General features: G+C 36.6%; 2 protein-coding genes and 1 long non-coding RNA gene across 8 annotated transcripts in view; 1 reads left to right on the top strand and 2 right to left on the bottom strand.

The window, feature by feature from the left end:
- The window catches only part of LOC126380032 (proton-coupled amino acid transporter-like protein CG1139), a 28,729-nt gene extending 24,975 nt beyond the window's left edge, over positions 1-3,754 (bottom strand). The window contains exon 1 of the mRNA XM_050029135.1: positions 3,557-3,754. Within this exon, the coding sequence (XP_049885092.1) occupies positions 3,557-3,625 (69 nt within the window). The 5' untranslated portion in view covers positions 3,626-3,754. The remainder of the gene's footprint in view (positions 1-3,556) is intronic.
- Positions 317-11,624, top strand: LOC126380033 (uncharacterized). Its single transcript, XR_007568415.1, has 4 exons — positions 317-462; positions 9,712-9,879; positions 10,471-10,520; positions 11,084-11,624. It is a non-coding gene; the product is annotated as an uncharacterized LOC126380033 (long non-coding RNA).
- A 2,368-nt stretch (positions 11,625-13,992) lies between these two features.
- Positions 13,993-23,057, bottom strand: part of LOC126380023 (intermembrane lipid transfer protein VPS13B) — a 51,102-nt gene continuing 42,037 nt past the window's right edge. For 5 of the 6 annotated variants that reach the window (XM_050029112.1, XM_050029117.1, XM_050029115.1 and 2 more), the window contains exons 76-84: positions 22,809-23,045; positions 20,104-20,318; positions 19,757-19,892; positions 19,374-19,652; positions 18,924-19,111; positions 18,335-18,487; positions 15,804-15,899; positions 15,657-15,722; positions 13,993-15,097 (exon numbers count right to left, since the gene is read on the bottom strand). In XM_050029112.1, the coding sequence (XP_049885069.1) occupies positions 14,912-15,097; positions 15,657-15,722; positions 15,804-15,899; positions 18,335-18,487; positions 18,924-19,111; positions 19,374-19,652; positions 19,757-19,892; positions 20,104-20,318; positions 22,809-23,045 (1,556 nt within the window). In that variant the 3' untranslated portion in view covers positions 13,993-14,911. The remainder of the gene's footprint in view (positions 15,098-15,656; positions 15,723-15,803; positions 15,900-18,334; positions 18,488-18,923; positions 19,112-19,373; positions 19,653-19,756; positions 19,893-20,103; positions 20,319-22,808; positions 23,046-23,057) is intronic. The other variant, XM_050029116.1, reaches the window with a different exon arrangement.

Below are 23,057 nucleotides of genomic sequence, written 5' to 3'. Positions count from 1 at the left end.
TTGTATGAAGTGCACACTACACTAGATTCTCTTCAAGATAAATTACGTCCCTATAAGTATTTATTTTGATAATATTTCGCTTAACATGGACTTATTTATTACTGCCGTATCTACAAACACTTAAAACATTCCAGTAGCAGTCTTAGTTATCGAGAAGATTAACACAAGTGTGTACTTTATTGACCAATTGATTGTAGAACGTGTATTTGTTAGATTCGTTGAAAAGCCCGTTGGTCACGAGGTTTTGTGCTGAATGATATCTAGGTTGTAGCCGTGATTCAGTAGGCAGCTGGGGGTGTGATGGGTTAGTTAGCGTTACTGAGCTCATGTTAACGCCTTGCCGCTGATGCAACGCTTTAGACTACAGATAATTAACAACCTGTACGGACATTACGCGCGTACAACACTCGTATATCAAAGATCCTGTGTTCAAAATGTGAACTAATCACGTAATATACATATGTAAGTATACATCATGTCCAATGCATATAAACAAATAATTATAAGTACTTAGGTATTTATTTAACAGTTTATTGTTCATTATACAGTAACACAAAAATCGAATAAATCTAGCACAGATGGGGATAAACTGACGAACATTGGATTCAATTTAAGTGAGTAATTTATAAAATGTTTGTCAAAGTGGTGTTAACAACAGGTATTAAACATCAATTGCCACACTAATGGCATTATAAAGATCAGCTTCAATACATATACGCCATGCAGTTTTTTCCCATTGTTACTTTGTACCTTGGACAGTGTATAATATGTCATACGAATGTTTATCTCTTTTTAACCAAGTAGGTACCTTTATTTATGTAAATATTCGGCAAATACAGCAGCAAGGCTGCCTCTACTCGGAGTGGTCTGGTCGGCCCTGACATGATCTGTACAACATTATCTATATAATAGACAAATCCTTGATGGTGTCTTTGTCAGTAGGTACCGTACCGATTCTGATACGAGGTAACTCCTAAGTACTTTTATGTGATTATTATGTTAAAAACTATTTTTACATTTCCATATTTGTTATTTTTTTTATGAATTCTTGCGCGTATTTTTAACTATAATTTATGTGTTTTTATTGGTAATTTTACATCTCGAGTTAGTTATATAATAATAGGTCGCTCGTAAACAGTCAAACTGGAAGGACTATAAATATTTAATAACTAAGAAAATAAGACTACTCTGTCTGTAGTAGGTAATGTAATCTAAGAATAATTTTCCACTTTACGGCATCGCATTGAGTTTATAACTAACTCGTAGTACCTTCATGACGTGAGGATAATACATGTTGCTAATAAGGAACCCAGTACGTAGTAAACTTAGCTTATTTCCTCAATATTAAAGCGATTTTGAATGAAGTTTATAAAAATAGATTGACACAAGATTTATAGCTAAACTTTTACTGTAGAAATACAGATATATATTTTATACTCTAGACTAGACATAGATCTTTGTATATTATTTGCCAGACACCCCCACTAAGTATATCATTCCCCAGACTATATCTGATTATCTATTCTGTGTAGAGTACAAATAATATATTATGAAAAAATATCTCGACGAACTATGTCTACTTTAAAAATATTAGTGCATTTTCACGATCAATTCTGGGCGAGGTTGGCGGTTGGGTAATATAAAAAAGGGATAATATCCAAGAGTTCTCGTCTTAAAAATATGGCTTATTTACTTAAGTATGATGTTGCGGGTTGTCTTAATTGTAAAAGTTAATATATTATTACAACTCTTCCCGCTCACCGTCTTGGAGGGTGCCTACCCATGTTTTTTTTTCATTTGTAGCTGAAGTCGGACTGTCTTTTATCTCATTTAGATTCAATATGCGTTTCGTGGTATTTAATCTCAAGCTTATTTTCATGTTTTGCTTCCTTGAGCTCAAAGGCAAAATAACTCTAATCATAAACATTTCAAGCCTTTTTTTTTCTGTCGTGTTTGTTGGCGGAATGTAACGAGTGTAACTTTTAAACATGGGAGTTTTTATCGTTGGTTTTTAATATAGGTACTTTTTAGTAAAAAATCGAGCTGAGTTGTATATATTAGTTAGGTACCTACGGTAAATCACTTTGTGATCCCTAGTTTGGTTAGGACATTACAGGCTGATCACCTGATTGTCCAAAAAGTAAGATGATCCGTGCTTCGGAAGGCACGTTAAGCCGTTGGGCCGGTTACTACTTAATGATGTAAGTAAGTAGTCGTTACATGAGCCATGCCAGGGGCCTTTGGCGGCTCAATAATAACCCTGACACCAGGGTTGATGAGGTTGGTAATGTACCTCTCAATCCAGACGATAGAAGAAGGTACCTACGCATACGTACGTATGCCTCAAAAGATCTCTTGTTCCTAGAAAAAAAGTATTCTGATGGATTTCTTTCCGTCTCCAAACATTTAACGTATTTGACGAGCAGTAAACGCCCTACTCCTGGGCATAGACATTGTAGTTATTATCGCGCTGCAGTCTCTTGTGGAACTTTGGCGTTAGAGCTAAATACTAATCCCATACTATCTACCTACAGTGGGTATTGACTGTTTCAAAAACGCTCGAAAAGCCCCGAATGCTAGAAGACAGGTACCTTGAATAATTACAAATAACTAACTTTGTATTTTCTGATCAATAATTCGAATACTTATATTAACTTGGCTGAACGTGGAAGGTTACAGGTCCGAATCCCGAACTGAACATTAAATTTGGACCATGATAGTCGTGGAATCTAGGGAAATGGAGCTGTGTAAGATAGGGGTGAAAAATTCCTAGTCGTGTAAATGAATATTAATTAAAGTACGTATTATGGTGTACGAAAAACGCCGAGAAAATTGAGAATTTTTACTAAATACCTATCAGTTAACGGTATTGGACTCAAATGTGTGTATATTAAATAACATCGGAAAAAAATTGTAGGCAAATATAAGACTCTTGGCACATATCCAAGCTTGCGCAGTCCGAGTATCCAAAAGTAAGAAATCACTATCGGCGATTTTGATGAAATTATCGATAACATGGTAAAGCATTTAGGTACTTATAAAACAATGTTGATTTCTTATAGTACCTACAACATGAAGCAAAAAAAGATTGCTTCATCTGTTATTTATTTTATATTCGCACAGGATAGTAATTCCTGTGCATATTAGGAAATATAATATTTCAGAAATGCTTGATAGTTATGTTTATGTCTTCTTTGTCGTTAAAATTTAAATTTTAACAAATTAAGGTATGCGATATTGACATTGTAGTCCAGGCACATGACGTGTATGTCGGTGTGGGTAGGGTTTATTTCTGTCTGGCCGTGAGAATGTCTGAACGCCCATTCATTGGGCTCGCAGTGTATTTTTCGGAATCGACTAGTTTTGAAATTATTCATCGGAAAAGCTCGCGCGTGACGGAAAGCTCCTACCTGCCTGTATCTATCGGCTTAATATATTAGGTATAACAGCAAAAGTTCATGTAAGATATTCTAGTTGTTTCAGTGTTGAAAACAATTAATTCATCGACTTAATTTTCACTGAAAATGTTAAAATCTAAATCCATGGTACAACTTACCTTCCTGTTCTGTCGTGCGGGCGTGAGCCCCACTTGGGAGCCCATCTCCGCTAAAATATTTTTCGGCATCTTGGTGCACCAACAATTCGCCACACAAATAACAAAGTTCAAATTTCGTGGTTAATGCACTTGTTTCGTTGAGTTGACGCGAGGTGCGCGACGTGCGCGCAGAAGTACGAATGAGCGCGCGCCTGCGCTCGCGCAACTTTATAACGTTTTGCCTGCGGATGACGTCAGTCTTCGCGAGTGCAAAAGCTGATGGTGCTTACACTGCACACCCTACCAGAAAAGCCTCTCGACTACTGTAAACAAACGCTGAAATTAACGTTTGATATAGATTTACCCCGACAAATGCATGTAAGAAAAAAATATTGGAAATAAAGTTTAAGGGAAATCTAGGATCACTAAACATGTAGGTAGTGCTTTTTTGTATGTAATATTTCAAGTCAAACACGAAATAGACAAACAGGTAAGACATACCAGTCAGACCTGGAAGGAGGTAGGAGACCAACTAACACAGTTCATTCTTGGAAATTAAAGATACGAAATAATGATTACAGCGCGGGTAATTAGCATATTTAGGTACGCATTCGGTAATATTCAGAAAATATTTTTTTATAAAATGTTTGTACACCCATAGGAAATGATAGTTTATCCATGGCAAGTGATGTGGTCGCATTAAATATTCTATGACACACAAATAATGACCTATTGTGACGTACCCACATACCTATAAAATATTTCGTTAGTAAGCAAAATGTGGTGTGATTACGCACATTCTTGATATTCAATTGTAAGTATCATTTTTGTATAAAAATATTTACCCTTACCTTATAGTGTGTTCCAAGTTGACATGATTGAACAGAATATTGCAATAATAAATTATGAAAATAATGTCCTTCCTTCCTTAGCGTAAGTAAATTTTGTCCACCTACTTATACGCATTCGTATGTGATTGGTACGTAATAAAAGTAACAATAAGTGTAGTTTAAATGTAGGTATGCCACAAATTTTCCATGGCATGTTAGTACGAGATTTTCCAACGTTGTGAGGGCAGTCGATTATAGTAATTGCCTTTTTAATTATCTCCATTTGTTTCGTAGGCCTAATACAGAGATTATTGTCACGGACGCCGACTGCTTAAGTAGAGACCATTCAGTTAAATATACCTAAGTATATTTTGGCGAGGTGGGTACGAAAAGTTTTTGATGATATGTATTATTCCGGGCGTTGCACTCGTGACTTAAACTCGTCAGGCGAGAACAGGAAAAAAGGTTCATTTTTGAGAATGTAATGTTAGCTTTGCATTGGGGCAAGGCATTCGATGTTGCCTGCGTTGTTACTAGAGCTAGTTCCGTCTTCGATCAATGACGCAAGTACATATTGTGTTGTGCTGTTTGGAACCTTAATGCAGTTAGTAATACGTCATTGATAAGCAATTACATAATGGTACACAATGAGAGGAGGATGACCTAGTAAGTCTTGTAGTCCATTTTAAAGCTTTATTGACTATTGTGCTTGTGCCACGATGACATGCTTCACTACCACGCGGAATAACTAACTACGTATTATCTTATATAGTTTAGAGTTTCCTCAAAGAGGCCTTAAAGACTTTACTTTTAGTGAAGAATTGTACAAAGTGTGAGTAAAGACTTTCCAGGCTACGACGCCCCCAAAAAGAATATAGATGGCACTGTCGAGATTTAACGTGATAATTACCTATTTTCTCATTATGATATTTTCGATAATTTCATCATTGACAGAAGCATATATAAAAATGATTGTTGCTTGATATTTGGATTTCATTATGTTTATAATTATGTTGTTACCTATATTGCTTCTTTTTATTTTGATCAGAATAATAATTGGTGGAAGATGTTATTGTGCCTCGATGTAATATCATCATTTATACCCAAAAACAAAGATAAAAGTTGCATAATGTCTGTTATCCATAAAATTAAAAGACTAATTAAAGCAAAATCTGTACAGCGCCATCTATAACTTTTTTGAGAAACGTAGCTTGGAAAGTCCCCCATTGTCACCATTTAAGTAAATTGTGTACTGGTAGTACCGCATACCTTAGTTTTTTTTTTTTTTTTTTTTTTTTTTTATTTATTTCAAAAATTAAGTACAAACAGTGATTAAACTAACTAGCATCGTTAAACCATGGTTTGTGTCGATGCTAGGTATCTACGATGTCCGTCTTACATTATACATAGATAAGTAGGTAACAAAAACTTGTGGGTAAGCAAAAGGTAAACAAACATTTTGTGCAGTTCGTGTCTCGGCTACGCATCGCAGAGCGCAAGCAAGTGATATGATAACTACAGTTATAATTTTACCTATAAAACTTATGCCTACTGGCCGATGTGCATAGCAACACGGCAGTGGTGATGGTTGCGCTCACTGCTAAGCCGGACCCTCCCGCCTTCACCTCAGCCGCCGCGTACTCAGAACCGATATACAGGAGGCACAGATAATGTTAACTAGATATGTACCTACTTATTTTAAATTATGTGGATATTTTAATTTTATTATTAATTATTTATTATTATTTAACCTGAAAAAACTATATTTTTATTTATTCTAGTAATATTGTTTACATTTTGTAGCAATTATGTAATTTATTTATTTATCTTTTTGTATTTTGTTGGTATAATATGTATTATTTATATAAGTTATTATTTTGATACTCTAGTTGTTTTAACAGTTCATTTTTTAATGTATTAGATAAGTTGTTTTTGTTTATTTTTAATTTAGCATGATTAGGTAGTTTATTTATTAGGTCTGGTAAGATATATTCGGATGTTCTTCTGCCATAATAATTGTTATAACGGGGCTTAGTTAGTATTTTATTTGTGACTTGTCTTGTTATCTTAGTATGTGTTGTTGGATGCTGTATTTCTGTTCTAAAGTACTGTTCGGTAAGCATATTCAATTTAAATTTGTCATGAACTGGTAAAATTTTATTGTACATAAAGATCTCATTATAGCTTTTTAATTGATTTTTGATGTTATGTGGTGTAATTAATTTTAGGATTCTTACCTGTAGCCTATATATTTGGTCAAGGTAAGATTTAAAAGTCCGTCCGTAGCTGCTGAGGCCATATGATATGATGCTTTCAGCCAAAGCTTTGTACATAGTCAGCATTAGTGTGTAGGGTATTCTATTTTTGATTATGTAGAATTTTGCCAGTATTGCCCGTAACTTACTACATACCTTATTAATGTGATTACTCCAATTAAATCTATTATCGATTACAAGGCCAAGATATGTCTGTTCAGGTACTTGTTGTAATGTTCTACATTGACATAATGTTTTATTAGAGGAACTGAGGTGTAGGCAATCATGGCTGTGAACTTTGATTTCCACTTTGCCTACGGTTTTATTGTAGCTTGAGTGTATGTGCATTAATTTAGTCTTCTCAGCATTAAGAACCAGACCGGCGTCATGAGACCATTGACAAACCCTATCAAAGTCTTCTTGTAATTTATGCATTGCAACATTGAGATTTGAATCAGCTGATACCATACATGTATCGTCTGCATATTGGTAAACTCCGCAGCTATGTACAATATTATTTATGTCATTGACATATGCCAGATAGTGCAACGGTCCTAGCACCGAGCCCTGGGCTGTACCCTCTGTAACATTGACGGCATCGCTGATCGAGTCACCTATCTTAACCTTATAAGATCTGTTTGCAAGATAACTTTTGCACCACTCCAATAGTTGGCCTCTAACTCCACTGTCCTCTAATTTATCTAGAAGTGTATCGTGTCTCAATGTATCGAACGCTTTACTGTAATCTATAAATATAAGTAATATGTGTCTTTTGTTATTAAGGTGGTTATTAATTTCATCAGAGAAGCGAGATAATAACAACGTGGTACTCTTTTTGGGTTGGAATCCATATTGCTTCGCTGACAGGATTTCGTGTGATCTGTAATATTGGTGTATTTGATTACAAAAATACTTTTCTACGATTTTATCTATGGCTGGAAGCATGGTTATTGGGCGATATTTAGAGTAATCTTTGTGATCACCTGCTTTAAAGATAGGTCTAACCATTCCCACTTTTAGATCATTTGGATATTGTCCAGTCATCAAGCTTGTATTTATCAAGTCCGTTATAGCGGTTGTTATTTTATCTGCTATCATTTTTATGTCTCTGGGTCGAATACCATCTATCCCTGGAGCTTTATTGCAATTCATTGACTGAATGATTTTTTGCACTTGATGATGCGTAGCCCTTTTACAAAGCATAGATTTGTCTGCTGGCTTTCTATACAACGATTCATCTAACAGTTTGCTGTCGCAGTTGGGAATAATATTTTTAACATTATTTTGAAATTCAGTCGCAAAGTTATCGGCTATATGTTTCTCATTGCCACAATTTTGAAAGGCCTTCAAAATAACGCTATCGATGGAATTCGCAATTTTACCCGAGATTTTATTTAACAGTTTCCATAGTTTCTTTGGATCGGATTTACAATTATTAATTTCATTTTTATAATACTCATTTCTATTTTTATTTACTAATTTATAAGTTTTATTTCTTTGCTTCTTATATTCTGATTTTAATACCATATTATTCAAGTCTTTTTTCCATTTTAAAAACAACTTATCTCTATTTTTGCAAGATTTTATTACCTCTTTATTAACCCAAGGTTCCACACTACGCTTAGAGCACCCGACTGTACATGAATATTCTGCTTTTTTATAACAATCTGTAATATTAGTTTTGATAAAATTATATATAAGGTTAGGACATTTCATATTATTTGTTACGCTCCAATCTATTTTATTAAGTTCATGTTGCAATTTTGTATTATTTATTCGTTTCACTATCTGTGGAGCAACCTGTACATGCGGCATACCAAGGAACGCGACTGCAGTCATTCTGTGATCGGCCAGTATGGTACATAGTGCGGCTGAGCGAACGTCTTGTATGCGTGATCGGACAAATATGTGGTCAATGCATGATTTAGTTATTTTATTATGTTTATTTATCTCAATTCTTGTGTAGTCAGTGATACCGCATACAAGACCCCGCCCGTACATCATGTCCATGCATACAAGACCCCGCCCGTACATCATGTCCATAGTAAGAATACGTGCTAAATAGCGACTTATTGCAATTACTTATATAAATAACTGTAATGGGTTCGTATCTTCCAAACCACAGAGTTATACTATAAACCACTAAAGCCGCAATTATTACCGTTTTCATGTTTGGATCATAAATAATTGATATCACGTGCTTAAGGTAAACACACATTTGTCCGAAAAAAGTGTTTTTGGAGTCATCTGACTTAACCTGTAGGTACTTAGGCTGGTTTTCCCTTTAACAGTCGCTTCTGGAAAAACCTGTCGATACCTTTAGGTTCGGTAAGCGTACCTCGCGTAATGCGGGATATATGCAGGGAAGATGATCGCAAAATTCATGTTTTTTTTTATTATTTTCAATTCTTTGCCTACTTTTGCGATAATACCAAATGGAATTTCTTGTCGGAAAATTAATGAAAATTTTAGTGTTTTGATTTTCATTCTTTCTCTCAGTTTCATTCTTTTGCGACGGAAAATTCAATTTGATAGAGATTCAGAATCATGGCCTGAATCATCCCTCAAAGTTTTCTTTACGATATAACTAGTACCCTGTATATTTTTATATATAACATACATGAATATGGTGCCTGATTATAAACCCATCACTCAAAGATATTCACTGGTGGATAAAAAAATCTACTCGAGTCTTGTTATCGTGGGCATTTCGGAAAATACTTTGCATTACTTATGCAAATGATTATTTATCATATTTTTTTCTTTTATTTTCTGAATCTGGATACCTTCTACTTTAAAATAGTACCTATCTATATCTTATAGCATAAATCATATTTTTTGCAGACAGTTATTAAAGACCCGGTAACAGATGCAATCGATTTTTTTGTCCACTAAATTATATTTGCGTTGCAATCATGACAGGGATATAATAAATCATAATATTAACAGGATGCTATCCATATGGATATATGCAACAAATAATGGTTTTGGTTAGGATAACTTTCAACCGTCAGCAGAGGAATTTAGAGGAGTTGACTGCCGATTTTCTGCTAGTGTACAATACGTCTTTCAGCAAATTCTTGCTTTGCAGTTGCGACACCTGCCGCCACTCATCGGCGCGTGTCAGTTAAGAAAAGCCAAGAATAACTCGCACTGGTTATAACTGGCTACAGCCAGATTGATCGTATTGGAGGGCTGGCAGGCCAACAAGGAAGCGCTTGCTCCTTTGCGGGCGGAAATCACCGAATTTCCATAACAGGTGAATGCCAAAACATTACATTCCCTTCGACTTAGCGCGTCGGTCTCACTCAAGATGAGTATGAATTTTCTTCAGATATATAGTGCCATGGGATCGTAAAAAAGGCCACGTTGAAGCAGTTCATCTAAAAATCAATATTACCATTTGGCATTTGCGCATTTAAAAGAAAGTGCGTAATTTCAACAAATGTCAGATGGAAATATTGCATTTCAAAGATGAAATATTTCAATGTGGCCTTTAAATTATTCCTCAACCATATTAAATGTGTACTGCAGAGGAGAGTTAGGTGATAATAAACTAACAAGTTTCCCCTGAAATTAGATGTACTTAAGGGTGATAGAAAATAGTATCAACCACTAGGAAAATCCTATAATAGTGCTATAGCCAAGGGCCGTAATCAATTATAATGCCTTTATCCTCTGCTTATGATGCATACTTACAAACGAACATCGACCGGACTGTAGTAGCGATACTGGGCAGTAGTGTCTCTCATTATTCGAACAATACACACAGAAGTGTGGCACGTTTGTAATGTACCTTCGTACACCGCTAAATGCTCTATAAAATTATGTCTATTGTGAACTATTTCAGTCCAAATAAATCGCGGTCACTGTGGCGCTACCTCACTATGTCAATGTCGCGTAAGTACTTAGATTGTTGAAATAATTGAAGAATGATAGATTGTATTGTATATATATGTGTTTAATGTAAAACATCGTTATGGTCATTTATGACCATAACGATGTGACATTAGGGTTGGATCTCTCGTTTTGTTAAGAAATATCTCTTCGGTTGGTGACAGAACTTTGCTGGGTAGTGGCTATATCTAAGTTAGGACCCCGATACCGACCCCGCCGGCGTGGTCGACGATTTCCCTCATTCAGCGCTTATCGCTATCGACCCACTAGGGTCGATTAATTCTTTCAAATATTTTTCCTCTCAGACGACGCCCTGAGCCGAGGTTCGCGCCCAACTGGGCACCCTCAGGCCTGTTGTCTTAAACGTTGTACCGGGTGAGAGCCTTCAGCGCTCCCCATTTGTCCGGCCAAGTAGTTAATGCCATCTGCGGCAAACGTACAATAAGTCTTATCGTAAAATAAAGGATAATATCTACTAGATACGTCGCCTGTACAAATACCTGGTCTATATTTCTGTGACCATGTTCTAATGTGCGTATCATTTATGAAATCGTTTTCCGTTATAGGACGCGGATAGCAACAATAAGACATCCTGTAATCGTTTACTGAAGAGTGATACGAATGCCGAGGAGCATAGCCAAGGTGACACTCAGGATATAGGGCATATCAACAGGAAGACTGCGATTGCTACATAAAGAGGCGAAGGTTAGGAGGTTAATATGGCGCAAGTGTAATATAAAGTAATCTTATACTATCAGAATAAGTTGATGTTGAATTCTTTTAAGACGACTAATAAATGGTTAAAGAAAATTCCTACTGCACTTAAAATATTCATCATCACATGCATCTTAAAGATAAAGATTTTTATTGTGTTTAAATTTAGATTTTGTAATTTAGTCTTTTTATTTGTGTTTATTTCTTTCTCCTGAAGCTTCCTCTATCAAACTTCTTCTGGGTTATGTGCTATAGACAGGATATATACTTCACGCCATGCCATCGTTTAACTTATTCTCTATATTACTAATGTGGTAAATCATGAATGTGTTGGTGTCATTCACTTGGAAAATGTGTAAGTACAATATGATGTTCACAACGTAATTACAATCACGTACGTAAATGAATGGTAATGTTGTTATTGTAACCGTACATACTCAGCAACCACAGAGGGAATCCCTCGCCACCCCGCCCCGACCTCCTTTCCCTTCGCTTTGAGGATAATATTACCTTAATACTGGTTTGACAAGGTTCATTCTAACGCTTATTGCAATCGATTGCAAGTCACCGCACTGCAATTTGCAAATGTATATGTCAGTGGACAGCCTGAAGTATTCACACAAGGTGACTATGTATGTTAAGATATCTTCATTCATATCACTAGATTTGGAGCGACAATTCTATTTTCCGGAAAAAATACATTTATTTTGCTGCTGGAATGGAATTGTGTCTAAACACAATAATATCCAGACGAAAATAAAATATCCAGGCGATATGCTGATTTCATTAATTGTCTGTATTATCCGTGGTTAGAGCGTTCCCAGCAGTAGTGTGCCCAGCAGTGGGACGTATGATGATGATCCGTGGCATCTTAGGACATCGTATCAAAACGGCCGCCGTGGTCCAGTGTGAAGCGTTGGGCTCAACTCAAAAACTACTTTGTGATCCGAGTTTGGTTAGGACATTGCATAGATCGCCCGATTGTCCGAAAATAAGATGATCCGTGCTTCGGTGGGAACGTTAATAAGCAGTCTGTCGCGGCTACTATTTAATGTTATCGCTACAGGAGCCACGTCATGGGTCTTAGGCGCCTCAATAGTAACCATAATACCAGCCTTGATGAGGTCGGTCATTGATCTCATCTCACAACCCATACGAAAGATGTTCAAAGTGGCTGCAAATCTTGTTTTCGGTTTTTCGTATTATATTTCGAGCGTTTATTTATAAATGATTATCACGTGCTCAGCAGTAGGAAAACATCGTGAGGAAACCCACATTACTTACCGAGAAATTCATTTTCGGAGGTACGTGACCTCACCTGTATTGGGCTCGTTTTCTCTTCGCGGGTTGGAAGGTCAGACAGGAAGTCGGATGTCAAATTTTCAGGTTAGGTAAGCGGGTTTATTTATAAAAAAATATTTAGTTACCTTGCCGAACTGAATTATTTACCTAGTTATATTAAACGTTACTTACTTATAATTATTGTATCTATTTTTCAGTCCGCTATGATTTGTCTGTCCACCTCGATAGGTATACGAGTAAGACTTTATGCACCTAGGTTTGTTCTTTTTGGTCGTGGAACTCCGTTTAAGTCTAGTCGGTGGTTTCCAGGATTTCTACCCGTATAATAGCAATATGCTCGATAAGTTAATAATAAAAAATGTAGTTTTTTTTCATAATTTATTAAAAAAATACAACACACGTAATGAAAAGAAACAAAACCAAATGTCCTAATTTTATGACGAATACAAAATAATAAGATTAATATTCATACCATGTTTTATACGAATTTGGCCTCCTTATGTATCGAAATCCAAAATAACAGGTCTGTACAAAAAGTGTAAAATTGAGCTAGCTTACATTATAGAAATAGTGCATTATTTTATAAAGATATTAAAATCTTTATAAAATCATGGGAATGTAGGAAAAACACCTGTTGTCATTTTCAAAATTAAATTCGAATTTATAAGATACAAATATTTAGTAAAAAATATAATTATAACAATTAAGGTTGTTAATAACTGTGATATAGCTGGGTACCGTTAATCAAAAACTTTGTTAATCGCTAATCCGTTAATAAAAACGTTAACTTCTTTAAAAGATAAACTTTACATGCAACGTTGATCTAACGATCAACACGTGACAGAAATTGAATTGTATTGTTGCGTTAGTTATTTAGCGATAAAAGTTGGTATGGGTTTTTGTTGTTTAGACAAGGCTTGAAAAATCGAAAAGAATCACGTTTCATTAGTTTGTATATACAAACAGAACAGTGGCCCCGATTCCTGCAGACACCGCCTAATTTTATTTTAAGTTATATCCGTCATTTTCATATCCGTCGAAAAGGAAAGGGATGGATGATTCACAGCTCTTAATTTTAGGAAGAATGAGTAAATGAATGAATAACCCGGGCGAATCAAAAGGTACGTCGCTGGCATGCAATCCGTTTGACGTGCTGTCTACTTAACTGTGTCGGGTTATTGACGGGTGTAAAATTTTTAGACGGTTGGTTTAGATTTGTGCTTAAAATTGACGTGTGTTCCATAAATTTTATGCTTATCGATTACCCGTCCCTTTCCTTTTCGGCGGATAAGAAAATGACAGATATAACTTAAAATAAAATTAGATGGTATTTACAGGAATTAGCACCAGTGTTTATATTTTTTCTGCAGCGCGATGTGGTCCGCGGGGTAATCTTTTCGTAAACTTGTGGAAAATTAACGGAAGTTAACAGTTGACAATATTTAATTTAGTTAACGGATTAACGAAGCTTATTACATATTTACTGCGTTAATGATCTTGTGCCCAGCTATGGGGGCATGTCATTCTTTTACTATTATTATATCATTTTATTTGGTAAGAAAGAGGAAGCACCGATTTGTCATAAAATGAATCAATCTAAATAATATTAACAAAAATACAATTTGTAGACTATATTATTTACATCTATACATATAATAATATCAATTATAATTTTGACAAATATATTAAGTGCCAGAATTCATCTGACTTGCAAGTTCAATCTAGTAACTGGCCATCATCATTTAACACTATCTTATTAATTGTAAGCCTGATACAAAATATATTAAATATTTATTTACAAATATAAAGGATTTGGAATGTCTTCATAGTGATGCGTGACTTATATGAAAATGGATAAAAAATAAACAATTGTATTTAAGTTTCTTAACTAATACTAGTAGTAAGTTTAAATCGCTTAATACTGATATAATGATGTATCCAAAATGTGGTTTCTAGCAAATTACCTTTTTCAGTTTTGTGTCATGGCAGTTTAGCTGCTTGTCATATCGAAAGATCTTCATTTATACACAATATTTTATCTGTAAACCAAAGACGTTCTATTATCTAAGAAGTAAGCTATATAATTTTAATCTGACATTTCTGTAACTGTTGTCCTTATCAAACACTTTTAAATCCAAAGTTTTATTTATACATTCGTTGTGTGTGTTCACTTATAAATTTAATGTGGTGGTAAAATATACAAGAATTATCGATTCGGTGTAGAGGTTTCTCACACACTTATGTTTAAAATAAGTCTGGTGTGGACACCGGGTGGTGAGTCAGTATTCGTGGGAACAATTTCGAGATAAAAGTAGGGAACATTTTCGTAGGTGTTTCGGATCGTAGATGGGGATTCCGAGCATGTGTTCGGTCGAAGGTCACAATAGTGAGAAGTGTGTGTCGGCAGTGTTGTGTATGGCGGTGAGCAACGCGGCGTAGAGCGCGTTCGCCTGGCCCGGCGTGGGCAGTAGCGCCATCACGCGGGACTCGTGCGTGCTGCTCGTGCTACTCGTGCCCTCCGCGCCCGTGTACCGCGCCACCCGCGCCATCGCCGCCGCCGTCACCTGACACGTCACAACAAAATGTCATATTACTTTCACCTCATTGAAATCAACTCTTTAGTACAGTAAACACTACGCTAGTTAATAAAATACAGTCCATCAGACCTTTTTCTTTACATTTAACAAAATTAATAACTAGTGCACGGGCACGTTAAGCCGTTGGTCAACCACGAACCCGCAGTGGAGCAGCATGGTGGAGTATGCTCCATACCCCCTCCGGTTGGTTAAGGGGAGGCCTGTGCCCACCAGTGAGACATGTATAGGCTGTTTGTATATATTATAATAAGTTGTGACTATATTTAACTACACAAGCACGCACATCTTAGCCAGGATGATAAGCGTAAATTGAAAGGAAAACCACTCTAACAACTTTTGAAGGTTGCAAGTGTCACTCAAACAGGTTTAGCGTAAGATACTGTGGAAAGACTGACGTTTTGGACATGTACTACAACGCTAGTTACAACGCCAGACGTTTTTCCACTAGTTTTTATAAGTGTGTTCCATCCAGTGCAGACAGCTGTGCCAAACATGGGCTTAATAATAATTAATAATAAACACTGACTTGAACCTCATCATCTTCATCCGGTGCCTCAGTATTTCTAGACGGACGTCTTTGTTTCACATGAAGCTGAAACAAGAGATTTAAGTCAGTCAGGGTCACGTCTCACAAACGTCGTATACGCACTTGTTTGGTATTGTGTGGTATTACCTCAACTATGGAGCCTTCAAACGGGCCGAGCGTGCAGAAACGCAAATCGATCATTTCGACGATGCGCTCAGTATCCACTTCAGCAACTACAATGAACTGTAACAATATACAATTTTATATTCTATATCTAATTGCCTTTTCTGGCTAACATTTATGCCCAAACTTCGTTTGGATTGTGCCTTCTCATTGCGAGTTCATACAATAATCTTCCGGGGAAAAGCACTATCAGTTTTTCTTCTAGTTTCTGGACAACTTTTACAATTCATTACGAAAATTTTAAAAGTAAATGGGCCAAAAGGGTTTTGGTTATTAGTCCAATCGCTTCCGCTAACCAGCGTAGGGCTGTACCCAGCAATGGGACGTATATGTCACCGTAAAATTGTAAATAACGTTAGATTATAATCTATCTCGCGAGATTGTGAACTGTCGAAAAATTGTGAAACGTAATATACTGCTTACAATTTAACGTAGTGCTGCAAAGAACTTTAGGCTTTTAGCCCTTATTTTAAGACTAGACTGTTAAATAAAAAGCTTAGTAGGCTAAAAACCTATAAAGCCATTTAGTACTTGCGGCTAGGCTAGGGTTAAGCCTATTCAAGCCTATTGGTTATAAGCCTAAAGGCCTTAAAAAGGCCTAACCTTGTTTAAGACTAATTTAATAAAATAAGACGCTCAAAAAGCCTATGAAGCTCTTAGACCTTAAGGTTATTTAGGCTATACATACAGTCCCTTTCTCAAGTAAAAAAAAGTAAAAGTGTGGGTGGGTACAACAAACTTTAAAAACATATATACCTACACAAACACTGAAAAATTGATTTATTGTTAGATGCACAACTAGCTAACTAACTATGAATATTGAAAATAACTTCTTACTATCAATTAGTATGGAAATAGTCTAATAATTATAGTAATACGTAACAGCACGTCCCGTCAGCCCCATACAAATTACTTACGCCAGAAGAACCGATTTTTAAGGCCAATATCATGTGTGAATTTTATGTAGCTCCAATAATATTATATACATACGTATCGAATTGATAACTCCCTTTTTTGAAATCGGTAAAAAGGCTTTTACTAAAAAATGATAATAAAGACTCCAGTCCCAAAAAGCCTACTACTTTAAAAAAAGCTATAGGCTTTTTAAAAGCCTACTACATTAAAAAGGCTATAGGCTTTTTTAAAGCCTACTACTTTAAAAATGGCTAAAAGTTTTTTAAAATGACGAAGCTTTTAAAGCCCTATTTTACTGGTCTAGTCCCAAAAAGGACTCGGTAGGCTGAAATTTAGGGCTAAAAGCCTAAAGTCCTTTGCAGCACTAATTTAACGTATTATTATTCGTCAGATTATAATCTATCGAAGTAAAACTGTTAAATCACAATCTTACAATTGTCAAATTGTCAACTGTCCGACGGCTGTCCCTGATTGGTCGGCCTTACAGTAGACCGTTCTGTGTCCATAGAGTTAGGAATAAAACACAGGTGTCAGTCAAATAAAATAAATGCTCTTCAAGATTGTGAAATCAAGTACGTACGAGTATTTATTAATTATTTAGTAAGTAATCAATAATTCTGACATCACATGGTAAGAAAAAATGTATCAAAATTAAAAAATCTGAAACGTATCATTCAGTATACTTTTCGTGTGTAAGATAAACATGCTGGCGGCATAGGGGTGGCCCAAGGGCCACCCCCGCCGCACCCTAACCTACTGTTATGCCTTGTAAAAATTATGACAAAACACTATTATTCTAAAAAAGAATTATGGATATCTATTTATTAATCCCAAAAATAAGTTATACCTAACAAACCAGTATTCCTAGATGTTATTATGGGAAAGTAAAACTATTATGCTAAAAAACGTTATGCAAAAAGGATTATGATAATTAAAATTATGACAAAAACATTTATGCATTTTAAGAGAATCCCAAATTAACATTATGCTCACTCTAATAGTTTTGTAACTCTATGGTATAGCACGCGAGGTGCGTTTCGTATCACAATTTGACGGTTTCACTTTATAATCTACCGAAAAATAATACGTTAAATTGTAAGCAATATGATACGATTCATAATTATTCGACAGTTCACAATCTCGGGATTCAAATCGATAGATTATAATCTAACGTTATTTACAATTTTACGGTGACATATATACTATATAGGCAGTATTCTAGTATAATAATTTTGTAATTGGGTAGTTTCCTAGGTCAAAGATAAATTATGAAATTTTGATTACTAAATAAAGACAAATCTAAAGGTGACAAAAGAGTTTTCTTTTTTCTATTCAAGTTATTTATTAATTTTAATAAAGAAATATGTAATAATAAGTGCGACATTTTGTCACGTTTTTCTATGACGTCACAGGTTGCTTTTTCATACAAGTTCCATAGTAATTTCGTGTTTTGATTTTGACGTTTAGAAAAAAGTAATCGATTTGACTAGTTGGTAACTACTCTATTACATCATAATCTCGTGTGTTTGTTAAACGGTAGTATCAAGTATATGTAGCCCCCTTATAGAAGTAGGTTTTACCTTATGCGTGAGGAGTAGTTGAAAGAGCGTGGTGTCGACCAGGGCCTCGAAGCCAGCGAGCGGGCTGAGTTCTGCCAGTCTGAACGTCCACCGCACGCTGTCGCGCCGCCACCCCGCCGGGTACGGCTCTCCTTCCACCCTTAGAGGCCGCGGCTTGACAACAATACACATGTAACATTATACATTCCTCACTTGCTTTCCGGCCGGGACTACGTCCGCGTGGACTTCGGTTATCCGAATATATTCGTTTCGGAACGTACTTTAAGTACATCTTTCGAAAGTACCTAATGGATATCCATGTGTTTTGATATTTTCGATTTATCCATATGCGGGTAAGGCAAGACAGCAGCAGTCTTTCTTGCATTCGTAATATTAGTATTGGACACTTCCCTGCTGGACTGGGAGAAAAGAGCTTCTAATCGTAGAGGCAAGTCGTAAAAATCAACAATTACGGGTTTTGTGTAGAATATTAACGTGTCTAAATCTTGTTATGTCAAAAGTATCCACAAAATCTGACAAGTTGATTGCCGATCCATAGATGAACTCTGTAAGTCAAAAGCTAAGATACATGAATATTTGAATGTTGTACCTGTGGCACAGGGTCCCAGCCTGTTTGCTTGAGTAGGCCGTGTCCGGCGTAGGCCACGAGGTCGGCGGTGGCGCTCAGCGGCTTAGTCAACGCGCCGAGTATACCTCGCCTCAACGCCGCAGTACTGCTCTCCGTCTCTCCCACCGCTACCCCTACTAGAGGGTGATGCGCTAAACCACCTACAGCACCTGAGAACAGTTCGTTTCCCTGACAGTTATGTTTCTTTCACAATAGGCTGTGTAATATATTTCTGTCCTGCTGTCATTCTTATCCACATACATAGACAGTCACTTGCAGTAGAACAGCATGACGGTAAGCGTGTGCTCAGCTGACTTATAAGCAGTTTATATATACTTAACCTACTTAAATCGTTTTCAGTAGAAGTATGTATGGGGCTTAAGCAGTCTTTAGGCCTCAAGCAAGGTAGGATAGGTAAGTTCATTAATTTACCGAGTATATTGATAGCGAAGTTAGTGATTCCCGCGATGAGTCCTCCGACTAGGCTGTCGGGCGGTCGTCTCCTGGCGGCGGCGGCACGCCTCGCATGTTCCTCGTCTCCGGCCAGCAGATCGAGGTTGCGCGCGAGTGATCCAGCCCACGCGCTCAGCGACCGTACCAGCGCCGCTGCTGCAGCCGACGCGATGCCCTTCACCCCGCCCGTGGCGCCGCCCACGCGAGCCGCTAAAGCTCCCGGTGCGCCCAATAGTTCTAAACCACCCACTACCCACCCTGAAAACAATTTCGAGATATCAGCTATGAACACCAAAAAAAAAGTTTATTTATTATCTTTGTCAACTACATTTGCAGAATTGTAGTGTCATAGTATTACTTACCAGCACCCAGTATAGCGGCAGACAGGTAGTGTACGGTGAGCGCATGCGCCAATCGCTCTCGCGACGTGAACATGTTTTGCAGCTTGAACGTGCTCAAGTGCAGCGGGCTTTGGTCCAACGCTATGTACATGCGGACCTTAAATATAATAAGCAATTTTATAAATAAATCAGAGGATATATTATTGAAGAACTCAACGGCACAATAATTTCATCAAAATAGGTCGAATCATTTTGGTTGACTATTTTGCGAGACACACGCGAGGCTATTCATTTTTATTAATATTGAGAAGATTGGATTAATATCACACGCGCAACTCGTATATATTTTTGAATAAAAACAAACTTACCGCAGTGTGCAATGTCAAAGTTAGGTCTAGAGGATGGATGCACAACAGCCGCAGCCGCAGCGGTATCTGCAAGGACTCCGCTTCGGCCATTGAGGTGTCTTCATTAGCCTTATTACTCGATACTATCATCCTATATAACTCGGCCAAGGCGGTCACATACGCGTCTTCCACGTACAGAGCAAGTGGGCCCGCCTCTACTTCTATTTCGGACAATTCTGTTGAATGAAATATTGAAGAAATTGTTTATCATAGTTGTTCATGAGTCATGTCAGGGGTCTAAGGCGGCTTAGTAATAACCCTGACACCAGGGTTGATGGGGTTGGTAATCCGCCTCACAATCCATACGATAGAAGAAGAATTGTTTATATTGTTCGTCCGTAGCGAATAGATAAAATTCGTGAGAATTAAGTTTCCTTCTTTGGAAGACGTACATAGAGTTGCGATTGTACGAAGTATCTAGAACAGTTGAAACCTCTCAAGCTAATTTGTTGTTGTATAAATGTTCTCTGAAATAAATTAAAACGAAATGTGTATCATATTGACAGAATATAATGAAGGACGCCTTGAGTATTTTTAATTTACTTAACTAACTTCATGTACTAAATTCCATGGGACGGGGAGTAACGAATACACTACATAAAACAGAGGGTCTTTAGGGATTCCTTGAAGGATACTAACAAAGTTGCCGTTAAAACGTTAAGCTACTAACCTGTGCAAGTGAGTAATGAAATAATATACTAAGGTCCTAGCCAAACGACAAAAGCGCCGATGGCGAGCATTGGTACTAAATCAAAAGTTTATGGCAGGGACGAGACATGCAAATACTGAAAACATGAATAACACAATAGATTAAAGGAACATAATAGATGAGGGATCGAAATCTTTGTATGAATAACGTTGTCGCCAATGGTTTGAGGTCCGCAATGTCAAAATTGGGCAAAATCTACGAATAAATAATAAGTCAGGAAGAGCAACAACGCTCACAATTTGACGCCACTAAAATGAACACTGAGTGGGCGGGGCTTAAAATGACTACTCGCACCTACTTCAATCTGCCGCGCGCCGTCAGTGACGTATGTCATTGCTCGATTTACGCTCTATTTCTATAGAAAAAACAGTGAAATATTATGAAAAATGTCGTCACGTGTAGTGAGTTGGTGTAAGAAACGAAAAGATTGCAGCAAAAAGTTAACTGGAATAACTTATCACCGGTAAATATAACATTTTGTTCTCCTAAAAACATTGTACTTTGGTCCGCATAATGCAAGAAGTTCCTACCTTAGTTCAGATAAATTATAATTTGTAATACTATGCAGTCAAGTAATATTAACAATTTCCAGCAAAATATAAGTTTTTCTGTTATTTGGTCTTATCGAAATTTCCTTCTTTTAGTTTCCCCAAAAATGAAACCCGACTTCAAAAATGGATAAAGCAGTTCGCTACGAAAGAAGACAGGATGATTGGCTTCCATCCAATTCCAGTAGGGTGTGTTCGATACACTTTAACCCTACTGACATATATGTATACATCGAGGACTGGGAATATGATGTTAAAAAAATCTGCTGTGCCTGTTTGTACGGTTAGTATTACTATACTTAAACATTATATTTCATATTTGTAGAAGGGCTCATTTCTGTACATTGATAATAATTTAAAAAAAATGATACAAATATATCATTTTTGAAATTTCTGTCTGTCTGTTTGTTGTTCGCCTTTGACGCAAAAACTAATGGACGAATTTTAATGAAACTTTTTTATTATACAGCTATTTTAGTCCTCGCTAACATAGACTATATTTTTGGAAATACTTCCTCTAAGGGAGTAAAAAATGGGAGCATTTGCATGAAAGACCATCAATTCTGAAGCAAAAGCGATAAAAATTGGTAACTTTGTCAATTTTGAAGCTAAAATATGCATAAAAATTGGTAAGGCTTTCAGTAGGCCATGTAACGTGTAACAAATGGTGTGCTATAATTTTGCTTTACTAAAAAACAAGAAAACGTGGCGAATTCGTTTTTAGTTTATTTTGTTTAATGTAGAGAGCAGTTAATTAGACATTATGTGACAGTTTCATAAACTGCTTTTTTTGTTTCAGATTGTTGACAACATTAGTTGCCATGAACAGGAACAATCAAAACAACAATTCAATATCCTCTCTACTAAAATAAGTCACATTGTAATTATATTTATATATCACCCTAGTAAAAATTTTAAATATTAAATAGTTGTTTTTATTAAATATCAATTAATTCAAAACACAAAACATGCAATACTACTTGAATAAATAATTCAACAACACCCCTCATTCAAAATACAAAACACTGAAAATTATTAAATCCACCGTTTACTTACTTTTTACTTATACTCACCCATGCATTGCATAACAACATCCTTGATTTGAGAACCCCGGAAACACACGCACCAACCTCTATTACGATGGCTGTTGATAACCAATCACAGCGCTTGTCGCAATGAAGCGCGTCACGGAATCGCTACTGATTGGTTTTATGGATTTACGACCTTTTAGAATGTCGTGGGGCCAATATTTCGCCGGCGTTTGTTCATAATTACTCTTCCTGACTTATTATTTATTCGTAGGGCAAAATCGACATTTCTATGGTAAAATTTTCGGCGACGTTGCTTGCCCGTCTCATAGCCTTTCTATTCAAAAATACATCGACCTTTGTTCGGTAGATAAAACTCACCGGTATATTTATATGAGACGACTGACCACGTGTCGTGACAGGTCTTGAGGACCACCCGCGCCTTTTCTAGCCGCGACGAGAATACTTTCTGGTCTGTGAACATATTCCAAAGCGTTGGCCAATCGTCGTGCTGCGGTGGTTCTGCGCAAGTAGTCGCGATCACAGCGAAGTCGAACTGTCCAGTTTCGTATTGAAGGTTGTCTATCTGAATGTCGGTTATCGAAATCGTTGTTCTGACTTTCTGTAATA

This window comes from Pectinophora gossypiella, chromosome Z, assembly GCF_024362695.1.
Source record: "Pectinophora gossypiella chromosome Z, ilPecGoss1.1, whole genome shotgun sequence".
Classification (NCBI taxonomy): Eukaryota; Metazoa; Arthropoda; class Insecta; order Lepidoptera; family Gelechiidae; genus Pectinophora; species Pectinophora gossypiella.
This window is presented reverse-complemented; position numbering and strand designations above follow the sequence as displayed.